This window comes from Gymnoscopelus microlampas (assembly GCF_963454915.1).
Source record: "Gymnoscopelus microlampas genome assembly, chromosome: 12".
In the NCBI taxonomy this organism is placed as follows: domain Eukaryota; kingdom Metazoa; phylum Chordata; class Actinopteri; order Myctophiformes; family Myctophidae; genus Gymnoscopelus; species Gymnoscopelus microlampas.
This window is the reverse complement of record NC_139949.1, coordinates 22,759,435-22,774,343: the sequence shown is the minus strand read 5'-3', so window position 1 is coordinate 22,774,343 and position 14,909 is coordinate 22,759,435. Positions and strand designations below refer to the sequence as shown.

The 14,909-nt window shown below is 41.5% G+C and overlaps 1 protein-coding gene across 1 annotated transcript in view; it reads right to left on the bottom strand.

Annotated features, from left to right (window-relative positions):
- Positions 1–14,909, bottom strand: part of LOC311057477 (protein Aster-B-like) — a 51,764-nt gene that overhangs the window by 28,750 nt on the left and 8,105 nt on the right. Inside the window, exon 2 of the mRNA XM_084074435.1 lies at positions 2,112–2,370. Within this exon, the coding sequence (XP_083930561.1) occupies positions 2,112–2,370 (259 nt within the window). The remainder of the gene's footprint in view (positions 1–2,111; positions 2,371–14,909) is intronic.

Genomic DNA, 14,909 nt, shown 5'->3' with positions numbered 1-14,909 from the left:
ACTGCAAAAGTACAAAAATGAAGAAACAAAATTATCCACATGAGTTTTTTTGACTTGTCGGACTGTGATCGGCGCTGAACCTAATGTATAACAGCCAATGTCTCAACAGATAACAAAAGAAAGGCGAAATGAAAGATATAGGTGACATGTCATGTAAACGACTCACAAAATAATTGCCTGTAGAAGGAAAACAACAGCATTAGCATGGAATGGAGTTAGGACAATGAGTATGAGTATACTCAAGCTTCTTCAGTGACTGAGTGCTTTGATGTATGGAATAGTATAGCGACAAGTGGCACAGGTAACAAAATACCATTTGATGATGGATACTGGTATACTGGCCAGGATATTACATCATCAAGTGTAATTTGTATAGTGAAAACTATAGTGTGGGTGTTATTCTATCTGGAGCAGAGCACTATAGTCTCTGGTCGTCTGCATCGGTGGCTCTCAACCTTTTCAGGCCGTAACCCCCCAAAATAATCATATTTGACATGGGGACCCCCCACCCTGACAAGCACTTGGAATTGTAGGAGTTGAGGCATTCAAGTACATTTTTCGGACTCGGTTCATATTCGGTCATATCGGTGAAACTAGCCGATCTACAAACTCGGAGCATGTACATCAGCTAATTTCACAATTTTCTTCTTATATTATTTGACAATTTGGCCAATGTTTGACCAGTTTCTATAGTATAGTGTGTTGATTACTTTTGATGCAGTAATGGTCTTTTTTCATTTCATTTCTTTAGTTTTATTTATATTTTTTGTTGGTATTAATCAGGCCTTAAAAGTCCTTAAATTGTCATTTTACTGTCATCTGGGGACCCCCCCAAAAGCATGGGGGTCTCGACCCACAGGTTGAGAACCACTGGTCTACATTATTCTCTTTTTCCTCCCCTATTCTTATGGTCTTTACTCCCCTTTTTTTCCTCACAATTTATTTGTCATGTCAGTTCCCAAAGGCCCCTAGTGCATTGGTTCTCAAACCTTTTCTTGTCAAGGACCCCCAAATTAATTATCATTAAATATTAATTATGTATTTGGCCACGTACCCCCTTCTGAACATATTTTGCGCCAAAGGACCCCCATACAACATTTGTGTTGTATATGGGGTATCAAAAATATTCCAAATTATTAATTTTTCAAAAAGAAAATTGCAGATCTACAAGCTTACAACGTGTTGTGAGCTTGTAGATCTGTTATTTTTGCTATGTGCTGCTCTTTTTATGAGCAGCTATTTTGCATAATGAACTTGTAGATCTGCTGTAATTAGCCTATACGTATAGGGTTAAAGTGGTTAAACTGATTTTGATGCGTACGGCGGTGACGAATACAAGAAGACTCTGGACAACAACCTAGTTGGACCTGATCAAATCTGGCAGCCATGATTTACGATTCTGTCATAGCTCGAACGGCGCTGAGTCGGCTGAAACGTTCGGCACAGCAACTCGCTCTCCTGAGCTCGCTTGGCGGTGCCTCTCATGGCTCGAAAGTCCACTTCAGTTCTAAGTGTTTTTGCCTAACAAGTTCCTAACATAATATAAAGTCTGTTCTCACCAACTTAATATAAGGGGTTGTCTTTTCTCAACAAGCAGGCCGAGTGTTCTGTCTCACTGGTGCTGACTGTTCTCAACAAGCGGGCCGCTTGTATCAACAAAAAAAAAGGGTCCAACTAGGTTGCTGTACTGAGCGCAATGATTACCGCGGTGATGCATCAGTGCCCATACATGGAACGATTCACATTGTGCAGTGGTTCTCAAAGTGGGGTCCAGAGACCCCTAGGAGTCCTTGAAGGGGTTCCCAGCTAAAGAGAGTGAATGGAGCATCAAAACCAGATTCATCACTTTAACCCTATGCACACCGGCTATTCGAAAATAGCCAATGTTACAAGCCTCACAACGTTGTGAGCCTGTACTGTTAGCTTGTTTATATCTTGAAAAAAATGACATTTTAACAACACAAATCTTGTATAGGTGTCGTGGCACAAAATATCTTCAGATCGGGGTCTGCGGCCAAAAAACACGTTAATTTGAGGAGGCCCTTGGCATGAAAAAGTTCGAGAACCACTGGTCTAATGTGTGGCCAAGAGTTAGTTTGTCGCCCGCTCACCTTGGAGTTCTTGCCGCTGCTGCGGGTGTTGGAGGAGGGGTGTCCGGACAGGGAGTAGGTGCGATGGGGGTGCTGCTGCTGTTCAGGGGTGCCGGGCGACTTGTCTGGGGCTTGGTCTGCTGAGGGGCCCTTCTCCTTCTCCACCATGGCACCGCTCTCGCTCTCCGGGCTCAGCCTCAGCTGCGGGGTGGAGGAGCGCGACCGCTGACGCAGGACCGGCGAGCAAGCAGGGGAGCTCCGAGTCGAGTTACTGGCAGTGCTGTGTGGAGACAGAAATATAGTTGTTGCTTTTCAACAATGCCAGGGAGTCCCCCAGTGTCTGTCGCTCTTTCTTTGATTTCAGAATGCAAACGGTGTAGCCTATGCGCCTCCAAGCATGGCCCAAATGCTCAAATGGTAAACTATTACACCATTATGTCAAGGGGAGGTCAGCTTCCCTCCTTCCAGAAATTATAGGAGAAGTGGTGCATGGTCAATGCTCAGCGTAGCCGACCACCAGAGGTGGACAAAGTACTCGACTTTGACTGAGGAACCAGAACTAAATACTTTCACTCCTTTACACCTATACAAGATGTACTGTAACAAAGAGGCGAGCGGAGGGGGAAGCCAGAAACACGGCTAGTGTGAGAGCAGAAGTTAAACACTAGTGTGAGAGCAGAAGTTAAACACTAGTGTGAGAGCAGAAGTTAAACACTAGTGTGAGAGCAGAAGTTAAACACTAGTGTGAGAGCAGAAGTTAGGCCAGTTGCATTTTAGGGAAGAAAAAGAAATTGCCAACCTAAAGGCAAAACCTCACCAATGCAACTAGTCATAACTCCTTGCAACAAAACCGTTTTAAGGTCAACCGCACCAATGCAACTCCTTGCAACTGCCATTGGGGATAATGGTTGCAAGTGGTTGCAAGTAGTTGCATGTTGCAAGGAGTTGCATGGCGAATCATTGGTGTGGATGTGGAGTGGGCTTAAAAGTATTCAGTACTTTTCAGCCTTCCTACAAATGTACTTGAGTAAAAGTAAAATATTTGTCTTGGAAATGTACTCAAGTAGGAGTACTAAGGATCAAAAAAATCTAATACTCAAGTAAAGTACTGATCCTCAGAACCTGTACTCAAGTACATTTACTCCGTTACTGTCCACCACTGCCGACCACCATCAAGGACAATCACCACCCCAGCCAGAGTCTGTTCGCACCACTTCTGCGACAACGGTCAGACAAGCTCTACTGCCAGTATCAAGCGCCTGAATGCCCGATTTGTGAACAGTTTCTACCCAGCTACCACCAGACTCTTGAGCATTAAGGCCTGAACACCGCCTGTCACCGGACTGGCCGGCCGCTGTGGAATACTTTTCCTTACCTGATGCACGTGTACCTATGCAAGCTATGTGGTCTTTACTTTAGCTTTCCTTGCGGCACATACTGGCCTAGTGAACTGCCCCTTAAAGGAGTAGTTCACCCAAAAAAATATTTATTTGTCTTTCAATTACACACCGCATGAAACCTTGAATTAGTTTTTGTTGCATTCCTAAGCCAATAATTTGAAATCCGTCCAGAGAATCTTTCCGCCGGTGTGTAATTGATAGAAAATAGGTCATTTTTTGGGTGAACTACTCCTTTAAGAACCCTGAACACGCCACTGCAGCTACCTTTTTAACCTCGCCTCATAGCAGCACATTTATGTAAACATCTGCATTATTGATGCTATTCTGAAGAACATGTAAACACCTGCTGTTCTAAACTTCATGACATGTACACAGGGCTGTGGGAAGTCGTTTTAAGTTGCTGTAGTGGGAGGTGCATTTTTGCACATGGGGGATACATTTATAACGTGCAGTAATAAATATATCACTACACACAGCAGGCACTGCGGACAGAGACACACTGTTCTTAAATCATCCATGCCATGATTAGAAAAAGCAATCAAAAGCAGCGGAGAACACTGCTGCTATGTAAAAAAGCCTCTTTAAAACATTTTACTCTTCATTTGGCATTATGACAAAAAGATCATGAAAGCCAAGACTGTTATGATTATAAAATAGGATAACACCATTACAAACCCAAACGATTTAGGTACAATTTTGGCAGACAAATTATTCTCAAATTATGCATAGCATCAGAGTCCGACTAACATGTCACATTTCATCAAGGAGTATACAGCAGTGTTCATTTTGTTAAGCCTAAAATACTAAAAGACTAAGATTTCGATATTTAGTCGACTAGACTAAGACTAGCCAATTTCAGAAGACTAAAATAGGAGAAAACTAAATGGTGTGTTATTCAAAAGACTAAGACTAAGACTAAATCAGAATTTGCTGTAAAAATGAACACTGGTATACAGTACCTTTTTACAGCATAAACACAGCATGTACACCCCACAGGTACTATAACTGATCCACAAAACAAAACACTGAACTTAGTTTCACAAACTATCAAAACATGCTATTGCGTAAAATAAGGAACCGTTTAAACACTTACGCTCTATTTTATATTTTGGCTATTCAAAAATAGCAGATCTACAAGCTCACAATGTGTTCCAATGCGACATGTTGTGAACTAATCTCATCCCTAATAATTTGAGAATAAAGCTAACCTGTTGTCTACACCTCTCCCCCTTCTAGCTGCTTTTTACTTTCAGGTAGAGACGATTACTTTGGTAAAAAATGTTGGTAAAACATTATTACTTTTATTGTTTGTTAAGGGTTTGTGAAAATGTTAAAAGTGGTCAATTTACTCCATCGACCCTGATGAATACATCTAAATTAACATTATTATTTGGCATATAAGTTCATTTAAAAGGTGTTTGTTTATACAGTATAGATTGCTCATTTACCAGCAAATACTCTATTTTGTTAAGAATATCGTCTGTAAAAGACTTGTATAATATAGTTTGAATGAAAAATACGCACTGCCTTCACCTGACCTAGTTGAGGATGAATAGATACAGCTGCCATTTTGAGGTGTTATCCCAAAAGCAATGCAACAGCTATGTAATGTATCGTTGGCAATTCTGATAGCAACAAATAAGCATTATGGATAAATGAAAGCATGAGTGAGGATGCACTGACGATGCACTCTTTTAAACAAATAATTCTCATGTGATGTACGATTTCTCTAAGTTTCATTTTGTTAGTCAGTGAAGTATGTGATTTGCCTCTGAGGCCCACTGTTGCTTATGCCATATAATATCACTGCATTGTTAACTATGAACAACTATTCTAATAAGATATAGGGATACATAAAAGGCAGCTAATGTCAGATAGTGGCAGCATGTATTGGCAGATCTGTCAAACCCAATCCTCCTCGGAGAATCAAATCGATCCATCACAGCATCGTCAATCATCCAATCCCAGTGCCTCGTGCTATGTGAGCATCACCGACTGTCCAATCCCAGCGCTTCACACTGTACTGTATGTATGGTTGACCCGGCCCAGTGTCCACAGCCTAGAGAGCTGGGTGGGATTGGTAATTATACAGAGAGGTCGTGTGTCAGCCTGCACCCTTCAATCAAAGGTCAAATGACATCATGAATCACATGATGAGTCACTCCTGGTCTTCATGAGGTGACATCCCATGGCTACTGACGTCTGTTACATAGAACTGATTGACTGGCATTGGCAAACGTCGTCATGACTTGTGGCGCACGTTAATGAATGAATGACACCACTGCACGACATGCAGAGTAGAAACACCATGCAGCCCACCTAGAGGGATGTTGTTTCCTTAACCTTTTGAACCCCAGCATCCCTATTGGGAGAACGTTCGCCGATCTACAAGCTCACATGCTGTGAGCTTACTATTTTTGGCAAAGAGATTTGGTGTAGATGGAAAAAATAAGTGGTCCAAGTACATTTTTATCTCAGGTACGTTTTTACTAAGAATAGAGGGTTCATGTGGTTAAAAATCATCACATTCTTGCCATCTAGAAATTATAGTTTTCTTCACATTAGTGTCCCATCTGCACGGCTGATAGGATATACACACTCACTGTTGTGTTTAACACATCACGATCACATCGGACGGACAGACCAGATGCTTTGCTTCAGTGTTTTAGCACATGTGCTAATTTTTAACAAAGGAGGTTTTTCCTTTTTAAATCATAACAATAACAGAGTAAAATGTACAAATCAAAATACAGGAATTGAAAACGCCATAGTCCGAATTAAACCAGTTATCACACTGAAACCATATCAAAACAGAGTAATTAAGTCCTTCAGTCTCTGACTATAGTCAGGTCAAGACATCACCTATTGTCCTCCTTAACTGCATTAAATGCAGCGATGGATGCTCAGAAACACTGCGATGATGCTGCACAGTATACAGAGAAAATGAACAGTTGTGTTTAACATTACATTGAGACTAATTAACCCAAGCCATGCTAACGCTAATCACAGCATTCTGACATGCCGGGAATCTAAAATGGTGCAAGGTTGATGCCACATCATATGACCACAGCATCAGAATAACACAGACACTAAAAACAGCACAAAAAAGCAAAACACTGGAAGAGACCTTTCAAAAGGAGTGATGCCAACCAACCTGCTGGCAGCCATGGAAGACCACAGCGTCAGATTCTACCTGCTTCATTCATCCATTCATTCAGACAGCAACAGCGGAAGAGGAGGAGGAGTAGAGGAGGAGGAGGAGGAGGAGGAGGATGCTGGATGGATGGATGGATGGATCAGACGAAGCAGGCAAGAAGAGGAGGGAGGATAGGGAGACCCGCCCCTAAAAATCCTTGACAGCCGCTCCGTTCAAGAGGTCAGATGTTAGCAGACAGCTAGCGACCCAATTCATCTTCAGTGGTAGAGTGGAATTCACCGGTTCATGCCTCTTCCATCACCCTCCTCTCTCTCTCTCTCTGTCTCTCTGTGTCTCTCTCTCTCTCTGTGTCTGTCTGTGTGTCCCTCTGTGGTTCTGCAGGGTGATTCAGACATGCGTTACATCTGGTGCTGTTGCTGCACACAGCCCCTCTCTCTCTCTTTCTCTCTCTCTCTCTCTCTCTCTCTCTCTCTCTCTCTCTCTCTCTCTCTCTCTCTCTCTCTCTATCTCCTCTTCCTTTCCTCTCTCGGCCACCACACATCCACTGCTGTGATTGGATGCCAACACAGAGCAGTGTGGAGGTGTCTGCTCCTGTTGCCGTTTTGCATAATGGATATCGCTTCGTACAGATGGAGCGTGTGTGTGTGTGTGTGGGAGAGAAAGAGAGAGAGAGAGACCACCCCTTCCCTTTACTAGGTGAAATATGGTGTTCATGAATGAAAGCTATTGACGTCAGTTAACCCTCACAGTCACACCATGATTAATGCTCCTCCCCCTCACACAGACCCCCCACACACACGCGCATACACACACACACACCCCCACCCCCCCACACCCCCCCCCCCACACACACACACACACACACACACACACACACACACACACACACACACACACACACACACACACACACACACACACACACACACACACACACACACACACACACACACACACACACGCATTGTCCCCCACTGTCCATCCTTCCTTGTCCTTGTTTTTGGCTTCCTTTTCCTGTCTCGCATAAGATGTACATTAGGGTGAACTCTCCTATATCACAGTATACGTCCCCCTTTCTTGTCCCCTACTGTATGTCCTGCTTTACTTGTGTCTTTAATCGTGTCAAGCGAGTCTTTTCCCTGTAACCTGTAACATGAGCCTATTATCCCTTGTGAAAACACATGAACCAACGGTTCCTTGATTCTAATTAAACGTATTTGATGAGTTGATGTATATTGTAACCAGATTAGCCCTTAAGCTCTGTGTTCGTCTGGCAAATAAATAGACACATACTCTATCAGTGTTTTGATGCGCGTCATGTTGTATTCTCATATTCCATATATGAGGCTGATGACTGCATGAAATTAAACTCAGACACTCTTCATTTTGCCAAGTATGAGCATGACACGAGGCATTCCCTTTGACGCTCACTGCAGTGACAGCCCATCATAATCATTAAAGAAAAGCGAACCTCAAAGCACATGGACATAAAGGTCTCACAAAAGAGCGCAACGACACATTGCAGCACGTACATTTGATTTAGGGCCAGTGGTTCTCAAACATTTTCATGTCAAGGACCCCCAAATGAATGTGTTTGGCCGTCATCAGGACCCTAGCATCGCTGTTCTGAATATACTGGAGCCTTTGAAGGCTCTTGCTAGGGATCCCGATGAGAAGTGCGTTGCAATTGTCCAACCTGGAGGAGACAAAGGCGTGGACGAGTTTTTCTGAATCTGCTAGCGTGAGTGTGGTAAGTTTTGAGATGTTTCTGAGGTGAAAGAAGGATGTTTTGGGTGAGAAATCTCTCACGCTGGGTGAGAGATTTTGAAGATCTACAAGGTCACAACGCGAAGCATTGTGATCTTGTACTGTAAGTCCGCTATTTTCAAAGAGCCGATGTGTATAGGGTAAAGTGATTAGATTGATTTTGATGCGATATTAACTCATTATGCTGGGCCCCTGACCCCACTTTGAGAACCGCTGCATTAGGCTGTATGGTACAATAGATATCAGACAAATAGTACAAAAGCCTGTGTTACTGTAATTGCAAATGTGTGGTGGGAAAAAGTCGAGTGCTGGAATACAATGTACTGTAGACCTGGGGTTGACAAGAGATGGCAACCTTAATAACTGTAGATATTATTATTATCATTATTATTAGCTAATATTATTTCCAGACATTATGTGTGGAAATTATTGCTATTACATGAAATCATATGAATTAAATCAAAATAAAATAAAATACCATTTAAGCCCCATTTTCTACTACTTCTTGTACTACAGTTTAATGCGGAAATGGCTGGTCTACAAGCTTGTAGTTAGCTATTTCGCTATTTTTATATAATGTTTATATAATGTTTTATATCATTTTATATAATGACATGCCCCAAAATAGGGAAGCCGTGGTTGAAAGTGGTTCAGGACAAGGTTTCTCAATAACACCAGTCAGTATTCGATCATAAACACTGTATAGCCAGCTGGGCCTTTACATGTCAGGCCTGTGAGGCCTGAGGGTGAAGCATTGTTTCTTTAGTCATGGATCCCACGAACAAAGAGCACGGGCGCATCATGCACACCCAGACATGCACACATGGATTTGCAAACACAGCTGGATCTTTTAAATAGAGAGACGCATCAGAGCACAGATGACCTGCTTTCTCTTCCTCTTTCCTTCCTCCCTTCCTCCCTTCCTTCCTTCCTTTCTTCCCATGATGACATGTTGTTCACTTTGGCCAGAGGGACATGATGATGAGAGAAAGTGTGGTGATTAAGGGTTAAGGCAATTAACCAGAAACACCAACAGATCAGATGGGTGATTTAATGTGTGAAACAAGACTAATGAGACAAATACTGCTATTTTGTTACATCTAATCACATTGGCCTTTCAATAATATTAAAGGTAGGGTAAGTGATATTTTTGGTTTAAAACAAAACGTTTTTTTGTTAAAAGGTTAGATCACTATATTCTGATAGTAATCATTGCTATAGAGTGTTTGTTCAGTAACAGGAGTCTCCATGTCTCTCCAGATCTTTAATAAACAGAAAAATACATTTTCAGGTGGGTGACAAAATGTCTGCCAATCAGGAGAGAGTACCCATTTATCAGTGTTCCAGTTAAAAAAAATGTCTGCTCATTTCTTTGTGTCATCACTTCCAATTTCACTTGTGTAATCTGTATCCTGTCTGAGTTCTCTATCCTGATTGGATAAAATTGGTATCCCGACCTGAAAATGCATTTTCTGTTTAAAAGAGCTGGAGAGACATGGAGACTCCTGTTACTGAGCAAACACTCTATAGCAATGAGTACTATCAGAATATATAGCTATTTAACACCTATTTTAACCAAAGAAAATCACTTACCGTACTTTTAACTATGTACTTCACATTACACCTTACATTTTTCCAGTATCATTTGAAACAAATCTTGGGATCCCTGGCACAAAAATACTTTCAGATGGGGGTCCGAGGCAAATACATTCACTGACATGAAACATTTTGAGAACCACTGATTCAATGTGTGGAACAAGACAAATGATACAAATACTATACTATTGTGTTGCATCTAATTGTCCTTTCAATAATATTGACTCTTCTAAACATCTGTCACATTATACCTTGCACTTAATGAATTGAGAACACAGGACCACAATGGAAACAAGCCCTTAGGGGTTTTTGTGTTATCCTTTTAGCATGATTGTATATACCACTGTACTATTTGCAAATTGCAAAATAAAGTATTCAATCAATCACTTTTAGTCCATTACACAGTACTTTTCAGTAGTATTTACAAGAACTATTCCTACTTTTGATAAACTTTTAACTGTGTGAAATGCATAGTTCTTTGTGTATTTGGTTCTAATAATTAGCTGAACATACATCTGTATGTGCAGTAGGCTACAGTATATAACTGCCTGCAATGAGTAAAAACAATGTATCTTCATTAACAACACAAGGAAGGCCTTGAAACGTCATATATCTCTCAGTCGATATCTGACATACTGTACGGTGCATGCTGTGGCCAAAGGTCAACCATTGATTAATGCATTATCGTGCGGAACTATTCATAGAAGGGTAAGACTGATGGCATTGCTGACCATTCATCCAAATCCTTTCAATAACATTAATTTAGGACACTGAGGTCATGTGGCGGTGAGCTCAACTACACACCTCTACACTGGCCTCGTTGGCAGTGGTGTAAAGTAACTAAGTACAGTACATGTACTCAAGTACAATGTTGAGGTACTTTCACTTTACTGGAGCATTTCCAATTGCCAATACTTTTACTTCTACTTCACTACATCTCAGAGGCAAATATTGTACTTTTACTCCACTACAATTATTTGAAAACGTTACTTGTTACTTATAGATTTTGATTATTACAAAACATACATTAGCCACTTGAGCCTATATACACTTCGGCTATTTGTAATAGCTGATCTACAGGCTCACAATGCGAGCTCACTTTTGGATACTTTTACTCAAGTAAAACATTTGAGTACTTTTTCCACCACTGCTTGTCGGCCTTGAGTTTATTCTACAATGCCTGGTGACCTTCTCTATGTGCTGGTTCATTTAACTTCAAGGCTGTTCTATCCTATGGAATAAAACACACGGAAATGCATTTTTCACAAGAAACAACATACTGCAGTGCCATATATCATAACTCTATGTGCAGTGCACAGCAACTAAAGAACGGTGAATGAACAAAGTCATGTGCCTGACGATGAGTTATGAGTAGACTAGCAATCTATAGAAGACACCAAGACACTCTCCACTAAATGAATATTGGTAATAAGGGGGTAGGCTACAGATGAAAGTATGGATTTCTTCTTAAAGTCAATTGCCATATCGTTGCTGTCGGGAAAAAAACTCTTATCGCCAGGTTTTCACTTTTTGAGTTTTTTTGTGTATTAATGCCCTACTTGATCACACTACAGCGTCACACAAAAGCATCAAAAGTAGCAGATATACAAGCTCAAAACATGGCGCCAAGCGGCGAGTTTTGAGCTTGTAGATCTGCTATTTTTGTAATTGATCCTGAAAAGTAACAGTTTTGGACATAATGGTTTCCACCTGACAGAGACCATATGGAACACAATGGAACTGCAGAGATTACTGTACTGTATCAGTGTAACACAGTACTAAACAAATAAATAAACTAGGGGCACTACACAGAGTGCACATCTCCACCAGGCTGGGCTGCCTAGCAAGAGCTGTGTAAGTCGTGTGTTACAGCTGTCAGGACCCAAGGAAGCTGCCGGGGGAAATAGTATCCACGACATACGGTGCAACTTTTCACATTTGTAGTAATGCTTTTGGAGGTGCACTCTGTAGAGGTCCCTCAACTTCCAATTTGGGGTTGATTGGCTGTTGTGATATATATATATATATATATATATATATATATATATATATATATATATATATATATATATATATATATATATATATATATATATATATATAATAGACAACTATTTGTATTATAGGCTACCATGAGGCCAATTTGAAAGATTTGCTGTAGCACTCGCATGACATTTTTTTATGCTGATCAATCTAGTGGTGCACAGACAGACAGACAGACAGACAGACAGACAGACACACACACAGACACACAGACACACAGACACACAGACACACGGACAGGCGCACGGACAAACGGGCAAAAACTCTGCCTCCCTGGCCTGGCAGAGATAACAAATAAAGGTTTTGGCAATACACACAATTGTGATATCAGCTATCAGCTAATTGTGATATTGTCTCAATATACGTAGGCTATATTGACCAAATTCTATATTCACCAAGTTTTCAGTCAGCCACATCTAATAGCTAAGTTAAAAAGTCTCTATAAACATTTGATTAAATTAAATTGTATTATAAAAGAAACCTGAAGCAGTACACATCTAGTATTTAAGTGGATTTGACTTCATTTAACTAATACCACTGTACAAAAAAAAACAAATAGTATTCTGCTGACTTCAGAAAAATATTATTCACTTACTGATATACCACCATGCATTATATTCAACACAATTAAGGTCAGAATACACAGTACAGTACAGAATACAATAATGCATTATAGAAGTTAGTACTGTATAAAAAACAGCTATACAGTATGTGTGAAAAACTGCTAACCAAAAAGCTGATTTTACAGCTGAATAGCCTAACATCTTGACCCTGATGCTGCTGATACTCTTATGGCTGTTTAGCTGACAGCTCTGTGGTGGGGAAAAGGCTTTTTGTATTGGGTGGTATACCATTTTTATTCTCTTAATTTCATGCCATGGCATCCTATTATCTATTACAGAGGCAACCTAATGAACCATTGTCCAAATACCAATACATTTGATAATGCTATCTCTCTCTATCTCTCTCTCTCTCTCTCTCTCTCTCTCTCCCCCCTGTTCCCTCTGATCCATCCCTTGCATGCAGTGTATCCCATTCTGTCGACTAACCCAGATTTCCAACCCCCCTGGGACAGGTTCTTATGATATGGCCTGAGACAGCAGCAGCCAATCTGCACGCAGCGCACAGCCCACTGTGCCAGGCAGCGGCCAATCACAGAGCATCCAGGATGCAGCCAGTGGAGGTTGCCGTTAGTGAATATGATGAAGGTGATTATGATGTACAAAATGGTAATGTGTACGGTGCAGACAGAGCCCTTTCTACATGCAGCAATTCTATATGGGCCTGTTCATGGTCATACTTTTAAAGAGATGATTTCCCCCATTTAAAATTCTTGAGAAAACAAAGGGGAAAAAGAGGAATAGAACTGACAACTGTGTGTGTGTGTGTGTGTGTGTGTGTGTGTGTGTGTGTGTGTGTGTGTGTGTGTGTGTGTGTGTGTGTGTGTGTGTGTGTGTGTGTGTGTGTGTGTGTGTGTGTGTGTGTGTGTGTGTGTGTGTGTGCGTGCGCATCATCACGCGCATCATCATGGCAAAATGTGGCCGCTGTAGCCAGATGTTTAAAACAGTGGTTCACAACCTTTTGTTCTTGGAGCACCCCTTCTTACTGACACAAGCTGAGACCACCCACACATGTGCACACACACACACACACACACACACACACACACACACACACACACACACACACACACACACACACACACACACACACACACACACACACTTTTTAAGCCTTATATACTTATAGTTATAATTATTGTACGTTGAATAGCAAAAATATACAATCTGATCGGCTATTCGCGCAATTTTTTTTTATTAAAAAAATGCTGACTGTGAGGACAGCATCACAAACGTTCAAGATGCAGTGACGATCATGTACAGGTGTGTTTTTGCGATCAATGAAGGAGTGCCGGAAGTAGGGGTACATAGGAAGTAGGGGTACATAGGAAGTAGGGGTAAGTAGGAAGTAGGGGTAAGTAGGAAGTAGGGGTACGTAGGAAGTAGGGGTACGTAGGAAGTAGGGGTACGTAGGAAGTAGGGGTACGTAGGAAGTAGGGGTACAAAGGAAGTAGGGGTACGTAGGAAGTATGGGTACATAGGAAGTAGGGGTACCCTAGGAAGTAGGGGTGTGTAGGAAGTAGGGAAGTGGCCATTGACCCCCCTCCACCCCCACTTTACAGCCCTATAGCCCAATGGTTCTCAAACCTTTTCATGTGAAGGATCCCTGAATGTACTTGGCCAATGGCCGCGGACCCCCCATCTGAAAATGTTTTGTGCCAGGGACCACCAGAAGAGATAACTTGTGTTAAAAAACAAAATCAAAATGATTCAAAATGTTCCAAACATTTTCGATATTTTTCCAAAAATTACAGAAATAGCAGATGTACATAGCCCACATTATAGTTGGTGGCGTGAAGCCCACCCAGCAAGCACAGTCAGGACCCGGACCAATCAGTGACGTCTCGATTGGGGCTACTAGATCAAGTCAAACCAAGACAAGTCAGATCTGGCCCAGAATATCACCTGATTTCAACCTAAATTAATCCTGACCACAAAAACGTCACTTCCAGGACGTCATCTAAACACATTCTCATCACCCAAAATTGCTGTCCAAATGTCCATATGATGTCCCGGTGATGACGTCCTGTAAATGATCACAGCCCCATATGGGCTGTGATCTGGCCAAGTCCTGAACGTCACCGGGGTGATGACCGGGCGTCATCATAACGTCATCATAACGTCAATGGCGCTTGCTGGGCATTACAAGGCGGGCTCTCGTTTAAATAATAGTATTTGAGTGAAAGTACATTAGTTATTTAATTAGAGATTTTTCTTCTCTCAGATCTACTGTACA